Source organism: Stenella coeruleoalba (assembly GCF_951394435.1).
Source record: "Stenella coeruleoalba genome assembly, chromosome: 11".
Classification (NCBI taxonomy): domain Eukaryota; kingdom Metazoa; phylum Chordata; class Mammalia; order Artiodactyla; family Delphinidae; genus Stenella; species Stenella coeruleoalba.
Genome location: NC_137157.1, coordinates 15231633 through 15252488, shown reverse-complemented (window position 1 = coordinate 15252488; position 20856 = coordinate 15231633). Strand labels below are relative to the sequence as shown.

Below are 20856 nucleotides of genomic sequence, written 5' to 3'. Positions count from 1 at the left end.
TTCTCCTGTTCTGGTATCAAAGCCGAAGGCTCAAGGGCAGGGACAGCAGAGGAGGGGTGGGGTAGCATCTGCGTCTCTACGCTCCCACAGGTCCCCCAATTCTCAGGCCCTGGCTCCCCACTTCACGGAGCCTCGGTCACGGGCCGGGGGCGTGTATGAGGGGCGGGGCTGCGTGGAGCTGAGGAATAAAAAAAGAGGTAATTAGCATCGTCCAATCCCATTGGCTCTCCGCCGGCCCTGCTTTACATAGCCCGCCCCCTCGGGCTGCCCGGGGCTTGCGGGGTTTTGTAGGGTTTGCAGCTGTCGCGGTCGTTGCTGCGCTTCAGTGCCGGGCGGGCGAGCGCCGAGCGAACCCCGGGCCGGGAACCGGGAGCCGGGGAGCCGAGAGCCGAGAGCCAGCTGCCGGCAGAGGTGCTGCCGCGGGCATCTGGGTCGATTTCCGTCCTACGAACACCGAGGCCGGCGCCCAGTGGTTTCTGCGCCCAGCCCGGCCCGGTGGGGAGCGGGTCAGACAGTTTTATTTTATTTTGGAAGAAAGGGACGAGTCCGGCGTGAGCTTCTCCCCCGGCCTGGCTCGCTCCTCAGCGTGTCCCATCTCCGGCCCGGGCTCTGGAAGATGACTCTCTGCTCTGCCCTGCGTATTGCAGCGGCGACGGCTCGGGGAGGCATCCGAAAGTAGTAACAGTAGGTAGTAGCGTCTGGTGGAAAAGTGAGCCGAGGCGGCGCGGACTCGGTTCTTCCTGCGCCCCGGCGCCCGCTTTTCCTCGCTGCTGCTTCCCCTCGGCTCCCCGGCGGCCGCAGCATGAAGTGGCGCAGCGATGGCCAGGAGAGGTAAGAAACCCGTGGTTCGGACGCTGGAGGATCTGACGCTGGACTCGGGTTATGGTGGCGCGGCGGACTCGGTGCGCTCCTCCAACTTGTCCCTGTGCTGTTCCGACTCGCACCCGGCGTCCCCGTATGGCGGGAGCTGCTGGCCGCCTCTAGCTGACTCCATGCACAGCCGGCACAACAGCTTTGACACTGTCAACACTGCCCTGGTGGAAGACTCCGAGGGGCTGGACTGCGCCGGCCAGCATTGCTCGCGGCTGCTGCCGGACCTCGACGAGGTCCCCTGGACCCTCCAGGAGCTGGAGGCGCTGCTACTGCGCTCGCGGGATCCCCGGGCAGGCTCGGTGCCCCCCGGCGGCCTACCCAAAGACGCGCTGGCCAAGCTGTCGACGCTGGTGAGCCGGGCGCTGGTACGCATCGCCAAAGAGGCGCAGCGCCTGAGCCTGCGCTTCGCTAAGTGCACCAAGTACGAGATCCAGAGCGCCATGGAGATCGTGCTGTCCTGGGGCCTAGCGGCTCACTGCACGGCGGCCGCGCTGGCCGCGCTGTCCCTCTACAACATGAGCAGTGCCGGTGGCGACCGCCTGGGCCGCGGCAAATCGGCGCGCTGCGGCCTCACCTTCTCCGTGGGCCGCGTGTACCGCTGGATGGTGGACAGCCGCGTGGCGCTGCGCATCCACGAGCACGCAGCCATCTACCTGACGGCCTGCATGGAGAGCCTTTTCCGGGACATCTACGCGCGGGTCGTGGCCTCCGGGCTGCCCAGGAGCTGCAGCGGCCCGGGCCCGGGCTCCAGCTCCAGCTCCGGCCCGGGTCAGGGCTCGGGCCCCGGAGCAGCCCCCGTGGCGGATAAGGAGCGGGAGGCGCCGGGAGGGGGAGCGGCGAGCGGCGGCGCCTGCAGCGCAGCCAGCAGCGCCAGCGGGGGCAGCAGCTGTTGCGCCCCGCCGGCCGCCGCTGCCGCCGCCGCCGCCGCCGCAGCCCCACCGGCAGCCGCCGCCAACCACCACCATCACCACCACCACGCGCTCCACGAGGCGCCCAAGTTCACCGTGGAGACGCTGGAGCACACGGTCAACAACGACTCCGAGATCTGGGGGCTGCTGCAGCCCTACCAGCACCTCATCTGCGGGAAGAACGCCAGCGGTAAGTGGCTGCGCGGGTGCTGCCCCCTCCCACCCAACCGGGCCAACTCTCGTCGTAAGTTTGCCTCCCGGCCCCCTCCCGCGCCCTTCCGGTTGCCCGCTGCTGTCTTAAGCCTCCGAGGGAACCGCCGAGCTGGAGGCGGCTAGAAACATCCCTGGTCCCTCCTGCTTTCGGGATCCGCGTACTATACGCCGCTGGTAGGGTCCCAAGTCCGAGAGGGCGCGGTTCCGCCCCGGATTCGGGGCGGGACAGCGGCTGCCTCAGGCAGGCGGTGGGAAGAACCCAGCATCGCTTTGGAGGCACAGGTGTGCGATCATTTGCGCCTAGTACGTATTTCTGCCAGAGCCCTGTGTTTCGTTGTTGTTGTTTTTTTCATTTTAAACATTTTATTTATTTAAATTTATTTTTGACCTTGAAGATGCCACATACCCGGGCGCAGGAGTTTGGCTCCTTGGAACTCAGGAGGAGGCGCATTCCGCCCTCGCCGCCCAGTTAGCATACTTCCCCGAGCTCTCGGGGACACCGTCGGTGAGCGCAGGAAGGCAGGGCCCTGCGGCCGTAAAGGCAGAATGTTTGAGAGCTCGCTCGGCCTAGAAACAGTCAGGGAGATGTGGGACCTATAAGCGGGAAGGCTTATAGGTCCCGAGTTTTTTCCGGGGCAGTTTTTGAGGGCCAGAGCTCACAGCTGGTGGCTGCTGCGCAATGGGCAGACCCCCCAGATTCCGACCTCTTGCCTCTGTCGGTTGGCTAGGAGGTGCAGGCGTCACCACTTGGCTTAAGGAGCGCCACAAGGGACCCGGTCAGGATGGGAGTGGGGCGGGGCTCCGAAGGGACTGTCAGTTTAAGAGGTCGTTTCCAGCAGGTTCTGTCATTCCTTCCCGCACCCCTTGTTTTGAAGGCCGGAGCTGGGTGGGTTTGAACCTGCAGTTCTGGTGGCGGAGGGGTGGGGCCCGGGGCTCTTGTTTTGGAGAGCTCCAGCTGGCGGTCCTGCGTGTCTGCGAAAGCCGGAGCTAGACACTTCAAAGCTTCAGTTTTCCACAGGAAATGGTAGAAGCGTAACTGGAGACTCCAAAAGCGAAATAAAACTTTGTTGCATATTCCGCGGTTTGGCTGGAGGTTGCGTGGTTGGAGCTGAAATGCAGTCTTTCTGGGCAGATTTCATTCATGTTGCTGCCTGTCGTTTCCCCGGGGCTGCAGCAGAGATGCGGCGGGCGCGGCCCGGCCTCTTGTGGGTGCCAAGTGTGTGCATAGGAGTGTGTGCGTATTTGTGAGAGTCTGTGTGCGCGCGTCCGTGCCTGTGTATGTAAGTGTGCCTGTGAGTGTGCGCAGAAGCAAGCTGCTCCCGCAGAAGCCCTTCGGAAACAGAACCTCCAGTTGTCAATCCCCTCACCTGGCTTTGGTCATCGTTGGGGGAGGGGAAGGAAGAAGCAAAGCTTGTGTGTGTGTGTGTGTGTGTGTGTGTGTGTGTGTGTGTGTGTGTGTGTGCGCGCGCGCGCGCGCGTGCTCGTGTGGTGGGGGCAGGATGGCGACTTCTGCGTTTGATCGCCAAGACTCCTCTGGCCTCCTTGGCAGAGCCCTTCCCCCTCTGCTGCCAGTAGAGGGCTAAACCTCTAAAGGGAGGGTGCCTGTGAGGCTCCCCGTGCCTGCCCACCTCCACCCGTGAACTCCTGATGAAATGGAAACACCTGGGAGAAGGCATTGGTCTTTGTGTGTGCTTCTTCCGGAGGAGGAGTCGGATTCACCTGCAAAACCCAGGAGCTTTGGACTGGACAGTTCTTTGTTTGAAGCCCTACCCCAATAAAAAGTGCAGAGAGGCGTAATTTTCTTCCCTCCGCATGCGCCCACCACCCCTGTTCTTACCTCCCCATTACAATCTACTGGCCCCCCAGACCCTTACCTGCTGGAATCTCCTCCCACTCCTGTGTGTCCTTTGGGAAGAAGGAGCATTCCCCTTTGGGCTCCAGTTTGGGATGCTGGGTACCCTGGTCCAACTCTGCCTTGGCCGTTCTCTTGAAGTTATGACTGTGGGTCATAACTCACTTTCCTTCTCTGGGTCTCAGTCTCCTCATCTATAAAATAAGGGCCTAGATCTGTGATACACCCCCAGGTCCTCTTGTAGCTCTGTCTGTTTTTGTTAGTAGCCTCTGCATTTTTTCAAATTGGTTTTACTTTTATGATCTTTAACATCTTTTAAAGACAGATTTTGTGTTTATCCTTTTTGGAATAAGTATAATTTGAGGAAGGAGAAGACCGCAGAGCTGGTTTGGGGCAGGGTGAATGTGTGGTGGTTAGGGTTTGCTGCCATCACAGCATTTCCCACACCACAGAGCTTAACTCCTAGGTTTCAGGGCCCCTTCGCCATCTCTTGGTATGAGATATACTGTAATTTCATTGTGATCTCTTCATCTCTTTTCCTTGGGCTTGTTAAAAATGGCAGGAAGCAGTAAGAAATGAACAGTTAATTTCTTAGGTATCTGAAACATACATTAAACATCAAACCTATTTCTTCAACTACTTTGCATGACATTCTTTCTGATATGCCAGCTTTATTAAGGAGCCCATGCTTTACATAACCTTTTTCCCCCTTTAACTCAGTAGCCTCACTTATTCATTCGTGAATTCATTTGTTCATCAATATTTATTGAGCAGCTACTAAATCTAGGGGCTGCTCAAGTACTGACGTACAAGCTAATAACAGCTAACATGCATCCAACACTACTCTATATATTGACCCATTTACTCTTCAACATTCCCTTGAAAAAGTATTGCTATTATCCCCATGATACAGAGGAGGAAACTGAGGCACAGGCAACTTAACTGTTTTTCTCTTTAGTGACAGATGAGTTCCCTGCCTTCAGGCCATCCTCCCTGCCCTTCATTACCTACTCAGTTGACCAAGGCCCTTGATAGCCTGACAGTCCTTCTGTTCTAACACACCATATGTTCCTATTAAACTGAACTGGGCAGCACTGGATTTCACGTTTTTATATCCTCTGTCAAGTCTGAGAGGGCCTGGTACACAGTTGGAGCTTATTAGATGCCTGTTGAGTTGAGCAATCTATTGTGTAATATTGTGCAATGATATCCTGAAAGAAACTATTGAATTCTGAGTTCCTTGAATCATCTTTTCAAGTCTTTTTACCTTGGTTGCCCATTCTTACTGCCATCTCTGCACCTGTCCGCCTTTCTAATTTGCTGCTGCTATGGCTCGAGGAATCAGGAAATGGATCACATGGGACACATGGGGTGATAGCAATGTCTCTTCTATCTATAGGGGTGTGGGTTCAGGGGTACTTGCATTTGTCAAAATGCATTGCATTGTAACGTTAAGATATGTGTGTTTCGCTGTATTGCAAATTACACTTCAGTAAAAAAAGGAAACATAAAAAAGCCATAGGCATCCTTGGATGAAATTTTGTTTTAAATGCAGAAAGAATTTGAAGGGAAGACTGCAAGAGGCAGTGTGGTGTGATGAAAGGGAGAAGGGCTTTACACTTAGAGAGATCTAGCCTCAAATTTCGGCTCTGCCACTTTCTAGCAAGTGACTTAATTTTGCTGAATTTGTTTTTCTCCTCTGCACAGTAAGGATTACAAAACAAAAAAAGACATGAAAAAGGAAGAAAACCCAAACCTACCACATAGGGTGATTAAAAACATTAAATCAGATCAGATATGTGAAAACCACTGTCACATAGTAGGCACTCGATAATAATGGCTCTTCCTTAAAAAACAGATTATTCAGGCTGGTGATAACAATAATAAGGTGATTTGGAATAGTCTCTTTCATTGCTGGGATCCCCAATCACTTTATAAATTTTAATTAACATGAGCCCTCGCCTCACCAGCACTGGTTTGGTGGGTAAGTTGGTGTTCAGGTCTTTTGCTCATAAACTAAATGCTTACTCAGCAGTTTTGCTGCCTGCCCCCCAGCCCCGCCCATCACCCCGTCCACATCCCCGGAGCTGGTCGCACTGTTCCATGGTACAGTATTGCTGTGCTGGACAAAAACATCACAGAAGAAACCCAGCTTTTTACAAAGAACTGCAAAAGCTGTCTCAGCAGCCAGCCATGTCAGTGTCTGTGCTCACAGAGCATGTTTTTAATTAACTAGCTTAATGTAAATTAAAACTTGGAATTCAGGTCAGTGGAGGGTTATTTGGTTTTCTATTCAGATTTGCCAGTTCAGTGCTGGGGCATTTGTAAGTAGAATGTTTCCTGAAACACACCATAAAAATAACAACAAAATAAACAATGGCGGACCAACCTGGAGATCTGGGGTCAGGGGCGGGGTGGCTAATGGCCTTTGAATAGAAGAAAGGCCTCTAATTCTGGGTCTGTTATTATTTGTGACCTTGAGCCAGACACCAAACTTACCTATAAAATGGGTCTGATTATCATTTACTGAGAGGTAAATATAAAATAGTAATTGACTTTGGAGTCAGACACACCCATAACTTGCAGTTTCCCTGTCTGTAAAATGAGTATTATAATAATAATAGCTACACTTGTATAGTGCTTATTATGTGCCAGGCACTGTTCGAAGAGTGCTATATGTTATCATTGTTGTCGTTACATTAGCTATTATAGAAGGCAACCCCCAAATCTTAGGAACTTAACACAATAGAAGGTCCTTTCTTACTCACTAAAGTCTGATTGTGGGAGGAGTGTGGTGGGAGGGTGCTGGAGGGTCATTTAAGTACCACGACTGATGGAGAGAGTGCTTTACCTTCAATATGTGGACTTTAGGGCCTTCCTTGGACACTTATCCAGCCCGTAGGTAGAGAAAGAAGGAGAGTATGGAGGATCTTAAGAAAGGTGTTATGGGCTAAGCCTGAAAGGAACCTTCATCACTATGCCCATATATCATTGGCCAGATGTGTCACTGGCCCCCTTGGCCACCAAATATCTATGTGCCTCCTTCTTCTCACACACAAAACATGCTTCCCTTCCCCTGAGGGAGGATATTCATGTTCTGGCCAATCAGTGCTTCCAACTTAAAGTGCAAGATCTTTGGGTGAATTCCTGTCCTATCCATGGGATTGAATATGGCTTCTTATGGTTCAGAGACCCATGAGCTAAAAGAGACTCATTATCTTCCCCTCTGTGCCCATATACCATATTGGAGGATAACCCATTAGGAAAAGGCAACAGTGGAAGACGCACAGAAGTCACCGGCCCTTAGGAGTTATGAAATCTTGCCAAGCAGACACTGTGTGACCATGCCCTGGAAGTGGGTGAGGTTCCTTGCTTAAGGCCTGATTCTGCTCTCTGGAAGCAGTTTCCTGGTTCACTGTCCTCCATGGTCGTGGCTCTGCCCTGTGGCAGGATTTTCTTTGTCCATTATTCCTCTCGGCCACACTTGAAATGGGTCTTGGGGAATATGACCTCCTTGAGTCTCTAAATCTTGTGTAACCTAGTTCCTGCCCTTGAACTTCAAGGGGCCCAAGGATTGTTTTAATGCTTTAACAGTAAAAGGTTTTTAAAATCCAAGCTTATAGATTTTGCCAGAACAATTCCCACAACACCTTAGTAGGATTTTCATCTATGACGTCTAGTGTGCCAGCAGTCAAAGTTATTTCCTAGACCTAATTCTCAAGCCTGGATTATTTCTTGGCTTTCTTAACCCCATACCTCAATTTCTCACTCAACTTAATGACCGCTACCTCGAGGCCATCAGGCTTATGTCGTGGGAAGCTTATACACTTCATCTGATATTTATTTCACTTAGAAGTCTGCTCAATCTTTACTCTTATTGTTTGGGATCTAGGAATATCGTCTTCTTCATGTCTACACTATTCCTTTCCAGTTTTACTTGCAAACTGACTAATTCATGCCTGAGATCCTCTCTTTCCCTAATACCTTGCTAAACTCAGCCAGGAACGAGCAGCAAACTCTCCTACCATTATTTTTCAGACCTTTTTCCTCTAGCACTTACAGGCTCAGTAGACATGAGTTCTGCCTTCTAAGTTGTGATAGGTGACAGTTTAAGCAAACCTTTTATTGCTGTATAACATGGTGCTCCAGTTTTCCAGCCTCAAGCATCATAACCCACCATCTGACTTCGAAGCCAATGCCACATATGTAAGAAGCCTACTCACGGTGTCAATTTCTTTATTAGTCAGGGTAATGCAAGCTGTGGCATCAGATAAACCCTAGCATCTTAGTGGCTAAACACAATAAAAGTTGTTTTCTCATTCCTGTTGAGTCCCGTTGAAGGTAGGGGAGGGAGGCGCTGTGTTCCATGGAATCTGATGGAGGGTCTGCCCTCTGGAACACGTGACTCCCAGGAGCTTCCAGTGTGGAGGACGGGGATGTTTTTGTAGGAGAGTCTGGGATGTGGGTATATTAATTGCTTCCACATTCCAGACACCAGAATTGAGTCATGTGGCCTCAACTAGATATCAGAGGCTGGGAATTATGGTCTCTGGCAAGGCAGCCACTCCCAGCCACAATTCTGTACTGTTAGAGGGGCATCATTTTTGGTAGAGTGCTAGACATCTCCGCCATCATATATTAACTATTTGAATCCTCACCACAATGATATGAAATAGGTGCTATTATTATTATTGTTCCCATTTCACAGGTTAGGAAGTCAATTAGGAAGTAAATTCAAGAATTTGACTAAGGCGACACAGCTAGCAAGTGTTTGGGTCACATTTGAACCGGGGCAGTCTGGCTCTGGACTGCCTTATGGAATGTTTATGAAGATCAAAGTAATATTAAAATAATAATATGGTGGGTGCAACGTGTTTTCCCCAGTGTCTCGTACATGGTACATACTTAACAACTGTTATCCTTTATCTTTATTATTCTTGTTATTATCATCCTGTTCTGGAAGTGGGATGCTATATGGATTAACAACGAATTGGTGTGAAGCTCTCAGGCATGGTTAAAATATGAATCCAAAAGAGTGGGTGCTCCAGGCAAATTGTACTACATGCCTGTCTTCTCCCCTCTGCCACCCCCTGCATTTCATCCGCTCGGGGAACTAACAGTTGCTGAGCCAGGTACTGCATGGGGCCTTTCACACACGTTAGCTCATTTAATCTTCACACAGTTATTGTGAGGTGGGTGTTTCTTATCCCCATTTTATTGGGGGAGGAAACTGAGGCTCAGACAGGTTCAGTGACCAGTCCGAGATGCCATAGCTACTAAAGGGTAGAGTTGGAATTTGGGGTCCAGAGCCTGTGCTCTGAACAGCTATGGCACAGTGGTGAAATCCAGTTCAAATGAGACTCTGAGAGGATCCCAGATGGACTCCAGGGCAGCTTGAGGAGTGTGTGGAGTGGAAGCGGGGCTTGCCCTGGTGCTGGTGGTCATGGTTGATGATGTTCCTTTGTATAATGTGTGGTCATACGTCTTTTTTAGCCCCTGCTGGCTTCCTCTTCCCTGGCTGCCCCGTGAGTCACTGCCCAGCTGTCCATGACGTTGCTGTGTGGCCTCTTCAGCCGAGACCCCGGAGCAGCGGGTGGCTTTGTGGCCTCCAGGGGACAGCTCCTTCCATATCCTGTCTAGCTGGGTAGGCTCAGTGCCAGAAGGAGCTCAGGCCTTCTTACCAGAACTGAATGTAGAAATCTGAGGCTTGGTGGGGAATCTGTCCTCCCTGAGAATCACAGACTGAGTTTTCCCAGACTCTGGAATTAGGTGGACCAAGTCTCTACCACCCATAAGCCGGGTGACCATGGGCAAGCCAGTTAATCTTTCTGAGTCTCAGTTTCCTCATCTGTTAAATGAGGATAATGGTAGTGCTCCCCCTCCACCACTGAGGGTCACTGGGAGCATGAGTTAATTTATGTAAAATCCTCAGAATAATATTGAACGTATCATAAAAACTCAGTCTGTTAGCAATTATTATTCTTATTAAATGCTTAAGAAGTACCAGCCTCCTTGCTTAAAGACCTGTCCCCGTCCCCTGCTTCATTTATTGAGTGAAAGGTTTTAAGTAGTTTGCCAGTAACCAGACTTACATGATTTGACCATTCACTAGCTGTGTGATATTGGGCAAGTTACCTAACCTCTCTGTTATTCAGTCTTCTCTTTTGTTAAATGAGAAAAATAATAAAACCTAATTCTTAGAGCTTTGGGGAGGTGCCTGGCATGTAGAAATTGCTTAATAAATGTTGGCATTGTTGGATTTTATTATGTTCGTGAAGACTTTTTCTACAGGCACTGTGTTAGATGTTAAGCAACATGGTCTCTGCCCTCATGGAGATTGCAGGCCTGTAGTGGACTTAGTTTTGTCATCAAACAATCAATCATGCAGATGTAAATTTACAGCTGTGGCAGTAGCTACAAAAGAGAGATGAATGAGGCTGTAAGAGTCTTTACTGAGGCTCTGGATGTAGTCAGGAGTGAGGAAAGGAAGCAAGGAAGAGTGAGGCTTGAATGAGGTTGAAGAATGGTGTATTTGGTTGAAAAGGTAGAAGAGTACTCCATGAATGCAAACAGAATGCGCAAAGGGCCTGTGGCAGAAGGGAGCTCGGTAAGGAGGAAAGCAGCCAGTGTGGCTGGAATGGGAGAACCAAGTGAGTGGAGCTGGTTAGAGGTTGGACTAAGCATCTGCCAGATTAAGGAGTCTGTCTTTCCCAAGGACACTGGAGAGCCTTTGGAAGCTTTTAAGGAGGGAGATGCTGTGATCAGATTTGTGTTCTAAAAAGCTCATGTTGGCTGCAGTACAGAAAGCAGACAGGAAGGGAAGGGTGAATGTGGGAAGGGCAGTCAGGTATTGTTATCACCTCCATCTTACACAAGAAGAATCTGAGGCTATGAAACATTTAGTAGCTTTCCCAGAGTTGCTAAGACAATAAATGGCAGAGCAGGGATTTGAACTGGAGCCTGAGGGACTTCACATTCCACCTTCCTCCCACCTGTGCCACGCCTCGTCCCAACAGAGCTGCTGGTTCAACTCTCACATTTTACAGATGGGAAAACTGAGGCCCAGAGCGAGATACTGCCTTGCCCAAGGTCACAAGGTCACATGGCAGATCTGGACCAGTATCCCAGGTTTCTGGATTCTTAGCCCATCTCCCCTCCACTGTGATGCATTGTCTCCTCCAAACCAGATCACTCCTGGGAGGCAGAGTGGGGTGAGAGGCTGCCTTGACGACAGACAGCAGTTTTGGAGATTAATTTGCCACCTGGGTGTAACATTGCGGGTTTTTACTCTACGTACGTCTCACAGCAGAAGGGAATGCGAGTCTGGAAGCTTGCGGAGGTCTCCATAGCTTGAGCCAGGGAAAGCAATTACTGTGCAGATCAGGTGTGCCGAAGGTAGAATCAAATTAGTGGTTCCCCAGCGCATTAACGTCTGAAAGCAAATCAGAGCGGCAGCTCTACGGGGTGAGTGGAATCTTAAGGAGGCTGAGGTTGCTTGGATTCAGCGGGGGTTCTTGGGTAGCGTGTGCCATTGTTTCTTCCTAATCCCAGCTCACAGTGCCACCCAGGGGCGCAGGATGTGTGTGACAAACGCGCACACACAGATCACCTCCTGCCCCCCCACCCCCCCCCCCCGCCCCGTCTCCCTCTCTGTCTCCCGCTCTCTCTCTGCCTCTCTGTCTCTCTGTCTCTGTCTCTGTCTGTCTCTCCCTCTGCCTCTGTCTCTCTCTCGATACCTCTAAAATGTCAAGTACTGGGCAGCATACATGGATGCATGGTTTTTCCCTCCCTCAGCCCCTTCACTTTGAGGGTTAGGGCCTGGGTTCACCCTTGTGAGCAAAACTACACATGGTTCCTGCCCTCATGCAGCTTGCAGGCCTGAGGCAGGTTTAGTTTATTCACAAAGTATCACCCAGATGTAAAACTGCACCCATGGCAGGACCTACTTAGGAGCGGTTCATGGGGCCCGAGGACAAAGCCCCCTCCGATGCGGGCTGAGTCCAGCTGCCCCTCCCTTGTGCCTCTGGGCTGGCTGTGGCCAGCACAGGGAGACTAGACATTTGGGGCCCGGGGTGGGGTTGGGGTTAAGACTCAAAATTCTCTTCCCATGTTGGAGTTTGCCATCAGGGCCGGCAGGGGAGAAGGACCGGGCATCTCCTCCGCGGGTCGGCGTCTCCGAATTCTGCATCTGTTCCTCTGTCTTTAGAAACCTACCCTCACCCCCACTCCTGCTCGCTCCGCCCTGCAGCTGCCGTTTTGGGGGCCAGTTTATGAGTCCCTCGATGCTTCATATTCAGGTCACGGGGGCAGGCTGGTGCAGGTGTGGGGCCAAAGGCTCAGTTCCAGGGGCCAGGGGTGGGGCCCCAGCCTCTCTCTGCATCGCGACCTCCCCCACGCCTCCCCACCTGCTTCCACTGCTGTTGCTGATTTGGTTGCTGTTCTAAGTCCTCCTTCCTCCCAGCACGAGAGCTGTGGATTAAGGAACAGACCAAGAGCAAGCTGGTGATTTCATGGCCTCTGATGGTCCCATCATGTGGAACCTCTGGGGGCTTCTGGGAGCCTGGGGAAGGGGGAGGAGGGGGTACAGGAGGGGAGGTGAGTCCTCCAGTGAGCGGGAAGACCTCGGCTCAGGTGTAGCAGGGGGTACCCATGCTGTGCGACCTTGGACAGGCTGCCATCCCTCTGAACCTGTTTTCTCATGTAAGAATGGGAAATCATGATACTACCAGGTTCTGGTATTCATACAAAGTTACGTGTCAAAAGAGGCAACACTTTGGAAAACCATTACCAGCACTTAGTAATGGTAAAAGCTAACACTGATTGAGTCATGTGGTTATGGAGGCCAAGAAATCCCACAGTTTGCCATCTGCGAGTCAGAGAACCAGGGCCCCAGGGGGTCTCTGGTATAGGTCCTGGAGTCTGAAGACCTGAAAACCAGGATTTGCTGCCCTCCGGTTTCCCAGTAGCCTGTGCAAAAAAGGAGCCGTCGTGAGCAGATACACAATTCAGTGTGATGGATGAGACAGAGATAAACTAGCTGCTGTAGCTGTTCCTGGGGCTCAGGCCCAAAAGAAATTTCTCAGCAGGAGGCTAGAAGCAGTTATTAAGTTGTACTTGTGACCTCACATTTCAGCCTCTGATTGGTAAGAAAGAACAAGGAGGACCTCTTCTTGTTTTGCAGTGTCTCTCTCCGCTCCCTGCTGCCCGCACCTCCTCCCTCATTCCTTACAGAATGCCCAGTTGTGGTGATAATGTGTTTTCACAGAAGCCTGGGGGTGGGCAGCGTATCAGTGTCCCTCCTGTATTTGGGAGGAGGGTCTTGGGGTTAGAATCTGGCCTTGGAAGCTGATGTCTCTGTCACATGGTCCCTAGAAACCAGATATGAGTTCATTTGAGTGAAAGTGTACAAATGCTCCTCTGGGTGGTGGGTGGGGGAAGCATCCTGTGTACTGAGCCTGTAAATGTGGTCCCCAGCAAGCCGGGCTATGAGTTTGGGGAGGCAGGTGGGGCCTGGGCCTTGGAGAGATTGGCACCAGTGTGGTCAGATCAGATGCACTTGAGGGTTTAAGGACAGAAGAGGAGGGCATGAGACCCACTGTGGAACAAGCTGTGTGATCTTAGGCTAGCGATTTAGTCTCTCTGGGCTTGTTTTCTTATCTGAAAAAAACCAGCAGAGTTTTTTTTTGTTTTTTTTTTTTTTGGAGCAGAAGAAGGTTTATTGCAGGGCCAAGGAAGGAGAATGAGTGGCTCGTGCACAAAAACCCCTGAATTCCCTCAAAGGGTTTCAGCAAAGCATTTTTAAAGGCCAGATGAGGGGGAGGGGGCTCGCAGGGTATGTGATCAGGTCACCCACAATTCTCTGACTGGTTGATGGTGAGGTAACAGGGAGTTAACCTGAACAATCTTTGGGCACCAATAGGTCTGGGGGCTCATGATCATCAACTAGTTAATTTCTTCCATTTGGTGGGGGGTTTTAGCATCTGAAAAACTTAGGAAATATGCATCAGATACTATTATCTGGGTACTTCAGAGAGGAGCTACAGCAGAGGATATGGCAGGGCGGGGGGTTGGGGCCCTGTCCTGGGAAGGCCCCATAGGGTCCTGCTGGGTTACTGGGAGGATTTAATTACCAGCAGAGTTTTGAGGCTCAAATGAGTCCTCAGATGTGAAAGTGATCTGCAAGCTGCAAGATAATCATTCGTTCATTCAAAAGATGTTTACTGAGAGCCTATTATGGAAGAGGCATGGTTCTGGGCACTGAGCATACATCAGGGCGCAAACAGACAAAAAATCTTGCCTTCATAGAACTTGCATTCTAGTGGAGGGAGGCCCTAAACCATCAACATAAGTGAATAATATAGGATGTTAGAGGTTGATATCTACCATGGAAGAAATTAATCAGAGTAAGGGGGATCTGGAGGGCTGGTGATGGTGGGTTGTAATTATAAACAGTGTGGTCAGGGTGGTCTCACTGACAATGTGATGTTGGTGCAGGGAGAGGTGAAGGTGCTGAGGGATTTACCATGTGAGTATCTGTGGGAAGAGTGTTCCAGGCAGAGAGAATAACCAGTATAAAGGCTCTGAGGCAGGAATAGCAAAGAAGCCATTGTGATGGAGAGAAGTGAGTGAGCCAAGAGGGATAAGACAGGAAAACAGAGAGTCCCTAGGAGCCAGCTTGGGTAGGTCCTCATAGGCTATTATAGACTTTGGGTTTTGCTCTCGGTGAACTAGGAAGCCACTGCAGGATTTTGACTCAGGATCTGAAGGTCTGACTTAGGATTTAAAAAGCATCACTTTGGGATCTTCCCTGGTGGCACAGTGGTTAAGAATCCACCTGCCAATTCAGGGGAACACGGGTTTGAGCCTTGGTCCAGGAAGATCCCACATGCCAGGGAGCAACTAGGCCCACGCACCACAACTGCTGAAGCCTGTGTGCTAGAGCCCGTGCTCCGCAACAAGAGAAGCCACTGCAATGAGAAGCCCGCGCACCGCAACGAAGAGTAGCACCCGCTCGCCGCAACTAGAGAAAAGCCCACGCACAGCAATGGAGACCAACACAGCCAAAAATAAATAAATAAATAAAAGAAGATCCCATTCTTCCTTTAAAAATAAAATAAAATAAAAAGAATCACTTTGGCTGCTGGTCAAAAGTAGACTCTAGAAGAGCAGGAGGGAAGGCAGGGAGGCCGGTGTGTGAAGGCTCTTACAGTAATCCAGACAGGAGATGATGGTGGCCTGGACCAGGGTGGTAGCAGTGCAGGTGTGCTAAGAAGTGATTGGATGTGGGTCATTATGGAAAGGAAGAGTCAGCAAGACGTTGCCACACTGGGTGTGGGGTGTGAGAGAACTAGAGGAGTCAAGGATGCCTCCAGGGACAGTGTGGAGAAAAGGGAACCTCCTATACTGTTGGTGGGAATGTAAATTGGTGCAGCCACTATGGAAAACTGTGGAGCTTCCTTAGAAAACTAAAATCAGAGTTACCATATGATCCATCAATCCCACTCCTGGGTATATATACGGAAAACTCTAATTCGAAAAGATACACGCACCCCAATGTTCATAGTCGTACTATTTATAATTGCCAAGACATGGAAGCACCCTAAGTCTCCATCAGCAGCTGAATGGATAAAGATGTGGCACATATATACAACGGAATATTGCTCAGCCATAAAAAGAATGAAATAATGCCACTTGCAGCAACATGGATGGACCTAGAGATGATCATACTAAGTGAAGTAAGCCAGACAGAGAAAGACAAATATATGACATCACTTATATGTGGAATCTAAAAAATAGTGCAAATGAACTCATTTACCAAACAGAAGCAAACTCACAGACATAGAAAACAAACTTATGGTTACCAAAGGGAGGGGGGGATAACTTGGGGAAAAAAAAAAAGATGTCTCCAGGGTTCAGTCTGAACAAAGGGAAGGGTAGAGTTGCCATAAACTAGGTGGGAAAGACCTTGGAAGGAGCAGGTTTGGAATAATGGAAAGATCTGAAGTCCAGATCGGGGTGTACTAAGTTTGAGGTGCCTTGCAGACATCCAGGTGGAGATGTCAGGTAGTAGTTGGAAAGCCACGGCTGGTGTTCAGGAGAGAGGATGGTTTGGAGATACAAATTTGGGAGCTGGGAGCATGCGAGTTGTTTTAAAAGCCATGAGACAAGACAAGGTCACCTAAGGAGTGAATGTAGAAGAGACCGGAGGACCAAGGATGGAGCCCTTCCTTGACCTGGGCAGAAGAGGAGAACCCAGCAAAGGAGACTGAGAAGGAACAGCCAGTAAGATGGAGAGCCAGAAATATCCTAAGAGTCAACAGAAGAAAATATCTAAGAGGAGGAAGTGATCAACTGTGTCATGTGACAAGAGAGGTAGTTCCCACCACTGCTCCCCGAGCTGTGGGAGTATTTCTGCCTGCTACCCCTGGGCACTGTTTGAGGCCCAGTGAACAAGCATCATTGATGTGCTTAATGGGAATCACACTAACCATAGTGAACCAGAAGGATGTTTTGGATGTTTTCTCAAAGGGATGGAGGCAAAATGGCCTCAGTGTGTCATCTATAAATTGAGGGAATTAGGCCAAATTGGTGACTTCACTCTGGGCTTTCTTGAGTCTTAGGTTCCTGTAAAGGGCCTTAGGGAGTCCTATAGGGGTCACATGGGGAGACTCCCCGCACACACACACATTTCATCAGAGTTGCTACCCTTTCATCTGTTTTTATATCGGACTTTTGCATAAGATGCATTTGAAAAAGGGATTCTGTTGCCAGATCAAGTTTGAAAGGCACTGGCCTGGAGGATTAGCAAGTCCTTGCTGCTCTGACATCCCAGGAGGCTCCGGCTACCCAGGGAGCAGGGATCACACAGTGTGCTTTGGCTTTGGCTGTGGAGACAATCCAGGAGAGCATGTCCCGCTGAGGCTTGGAGAAGCACTGAGCGAGGTTGGGTGGCGAGAGGGGAGAAAGCTAAGTGCTGTGCTTGGAATCTTGTAGAGCTCCTGGACCCAAAAGAGATGGAAAAGAGAAAAAGGGAATGAGGGGAACCAATACTGGGAAGAGACAGAACTGGTAGAATGCAGGGTCCACTAACCAGGTGTTTCAGGCGAACGTGACTCTCCTCTCCCCATCCTCACAATTATTTGCAGCTCTGCGTGCTGCCTGATGCAAAGCTCTTCTTTTTGTTCCTCCTCCGCTGACTGCTGCATCCTCACCTCCCAGGTGGCATTTCTGATATGAGGGAGCAGAGGTAGAACTCTGCTATCAAAGCTGTCTTGTTACCCAAAATAACCCCGTCCAGCCAGACACATTCCAACTTTCCACGCCAAAGGGCTTGCTTTCATTTGTTGAAGTCGGCACATTCACCTGTGGTTTTCAAAGGTCTGAGGTTCAAACTGGCTTGCCTCTGTATTAAAGAAACACGTATATTTTTTTTTCTAAGGGGTTTTGTGGCTAAACCAATTTTACATAAACAGAAAGGATCAGTCCTGAATTCCTAAACCCCGACATAGGAGATGGTGACTTTAGGATATTGTGACTCACGGGCTATTAAGTTATTTACTCACCAACATGTCTAATCTGGTTGATGGTTTGGAGAGCAGTCAACATGGTGTATCGTGTCATGTAACCAAGGGTCTGAGGCCAGAAGCCTGGGTGCCCATCCCAGTGCCATCCCTTACTGGCTGTGCCACCTTGGACAAGGTCTTCTCTCTCAGCCTCAGTTTCCTCCTCTGTAAGAGTGGCCACCTCGTAGGAGTATCTTGGGGATAAAAAATGAAGTGACATGACATTTCTATGCACTGAGTTTGGGGTAGTGAGTGCCCGATGCATGTCAGCTGTTATTGTTGGGATTATCATTCCCCAGTCATCTGAAACCTCTATTATTATTGCACTCGTCAGGTTATACTGAATAGTTCACTCGCCTGTTAATCCTTACAAGTCAGACTATGTCTTCTTCATCTTTGCATCTCTGGTACGACATCTGGCACATAGTAGGCACTTAAACATTTGTTCAATGAATGAAGGAGGCCATAGAATGTAAGCTCCATTCAAGCAGGGGAGCTTGTCTGATTCATTCACCACAATCACCTGGCATATAGTGGGCATGGAATAAATACTTGTGGTCTGTGAAATGAACCATGAATCAATGGAACTTCATGGACAGGAAGGCCGGTGCTAACCATTGGCTAACTGGCTGGGTGTCTTCCTCTGTTTCTGAATTCTCCGCACTGAAAATCTCTCCTTTTCAAAGCTTCCTTCTCTTTGAAGAACAGAAAAGAAATGATTGCTCGTTATTCCTTTATACCCGGTTTCTTCCTGTGAGATGGCACCTTGCTCTAATTCAAAGTTGAAAGCTGTGTCTGCAGAGACCCTTGCATCTTAGAACTGGAAGGAGCCTGCCCAGCTCTCCTGATGCAGCATAGTCTGGGTATCAGGCGGATGTTTCAAAGCAGACACCTGAGAACCACAGGGATGAATAGACGTGTGTGAGGCCACACAGCCACCGGCAGATGAGCGAGCTCTGTGGGTGAGACAAGATCCCGAGTTTTAGAGGTAGAAAGTTCTGAGTTCATGGTGGGGCCAGCCTCAGCTCCCCGAACCCCCAGGTTGGCATCTCTCCACAATGCCATGCTGCCCCAGGAACAAAACAAACACGGCTTTGTTTTCTTTCCTTAGTTGTGAGTAACCCCGGGTCCCGTTTATGGAGGTCTGCCGCGCCAGGATTTGTGCTGAGCAGTTTCCCGGTATTCTCTCATTAAGCCCTCCAACCCCGCCGTTGAGGTCAGTGTTGTTAGTTCCACGCCTCAGTCAGGGAAACCGACTCAGACAAGCTCAGGGACTCACTCCAGGCCACGCACTGGGGGAGCAGGAGCTGGGATTCCCACCCCAGTCACCTGGTGCGTTATCCTCAGGCGTTCCCGTTAACCCTGTTGGCTGCTCTCTCTGTGCTTCCCAATACCACTCCATGAGCATTCTTGGCGCTCAAGTATTTTGAGAACTTGGATTGACTATCCCAAGGGGATGTGTGAATAGTACACAGCGGCCCCACCTGAAGACTCATCAGGAGGTAGAGATTAGCCCAGCCTTTGGATCCCCCAACCTTTGGATGTATGGAGTTATTCTCTCCCTCCCCTGCATCCTCTCAGGTCTCAGTGGAACCTTGAGTCTGACCCTGGCTCCCACCTTTCCATTTTCAGCCGTAGGAGGGACCACCCAGACCATTCTGATTTGGGCTTCAGGTGCTGCTCCTTGAAGGTCAGTAAGTGTGTGGAGTGTCCACTCAGAAAGAAGAGAGAAGGGACCGTGGGAGGAGGTAACCTCTGGATTATCAGAGCTTCTGTGGGCTCTGCAGACTGCAGACGGACCCTTCACCAACTTCCCACTGGCCCCAAAGGAAGGGGCCTCCATCATGGGCCACTTGAGCCTCCCCCATAGTGGAACTTTCTAGAGGAACAGGTGGCCCAGCCTGAGCTCACTCTTGCTGAAGGAAAACACGTGTAGAGGCTCACAAAGCCCAGGGTGCTCAGCTCAGCTGTAAAATCCATTCCGTCCCCACACCAAAGAGGTCTTTCCTGGGTACCTGGGAAGATGGGTGTGCCCTGTGGTAGACATGCTGCCGGCTAGGTCTTCAATTTGCCAAAAGTTTTCCATTGCAAGGACTGTCACAGTCAGAAATCCTTATGTATTCCATCCACAGGGTCTCTGTTATGGATCTTAATCACTCATCATGTTTGCCTTAAAGTAAAATGAGTTTTCTATGAAAAGAGAAGTGGGAGGTTATTGATCACGCGTCGTACATCAAGGAAAGCTTCAGTTTGTTTTCGTTTGGATAAAGTGAAGGGAAGTAGTTGTTACTGCAGCAGAGACCCGGGAAACAGGCAGCCACTGTGTGTGTGTGTGTGTGTGTGTGTGTGTGTGTGTGTGTGTGTGTGTGTGTATGTGTACGCACGCACATGCACAAGTGCCTACATCAGCTCAGCAGAATTGTCAGAAATCAAACATTTGCCATATCTTCTGAGTTTTGATAGCTAACATTTTGTAGACTGTCATATAGGTGGTTTTAACATTTTCCAAAACTCTAGCCACCCTATCTTTGGAGGGACCATCCTGTGTCACCCTCAAACATACCCGTTAAGTGTGTGTTATGGCTGGAAAAAATTGTACTGGTTTTGCTTTGAGAATTATTTTGCTCTGTGTGTATCTTACCTGTTTTACCGTGGGCTTTGATTTCTCTCCCATCGTCACGTGTCCTCAGGAATTCTCACAAAATGAGAAAAACCTAACCAGCTTCCCTACCCTCACCCCAACAGTAATGAGACTGTTAAGAATATTGAAGTCAGCAATTCATGATGTTGATTTCATGGTACGTATTTTAGTCACTTAATTACACTTAATTACAGTTATTAATTATGGCCTTGCAGTTTTCTTTTCATGTTTTATAGCCGATAATTTTAACTTATAAGGCATCAGATAGTTTAGTAGGCCCAAGAAGAGGCCCTAAAACTGAGTTGCCCAGTGGAAAGAAAAGGCCCTGTGCGGTGACATCAAGAAACTGAGTTGAGATTGGCCTCAGAAAGGTCATTCTGAGAGTTTCAATGCCCAACTGAGGTATCACACACACACACACACACACACACACACACACACACACACACACACACGCTATATAGTTGTTGAGGTCATTGGAATCTCATGCAAAGTCAATAGTGAGTCCTCTCCTGCATCTCCCGCTCCCTGTGGGTGGTGCGGCGTGTCTTCTACAAATCTGGATAGGAAGTCTCATTCTACAGGTGTTTGGGCTCAGAGATGTGGAATGAAAACACAGTTGGTGCCTGCAATGTGATTCCTTGTTTATACACTTCACCGGGCTCTTTTCCTACAACTACATGGAGCATTGATGCTGCCCTCAGGGGTTGATTAAGGCCAACCTTCCCATTTTAGAGAGAAGAAGAGAAATGAACACTCAGGCAGGAAAAAAAAAAAAAAAAAAAAAAACCACTCCTGGGAGATTCA

At 49.8% G+C, this 20856-nt stretch overlaps 1 protein-coding gene across 2 annotated transcripts in view; it reads left to right on the top strand.

Annotated features, from left to right (window-relative positions):
• Positions 1 to 324: 324 nt before the first annotated feature.
• ABTB3 (ankyrin repeat and BTB domain containing 3) overlaps positions 325 to 20856 on the top strand; it is a 319066-nt gene continuing 298534 nt past the window's right edge. For both annotated transcript variants that reach the window (XM_079938119.1, XM_079938120.1), the window contains exon 1: positions 325 to 1971. In XM_079938119.1, the coding sequence (XP_079794245.1) occupies positions 819 to 1971 (1153 nt within the window). In that variant the 5' untranslated portion in view covers positions 325 to 818. The remainder of the gene's footprint in view (positions 1972 to 20856) is intronic.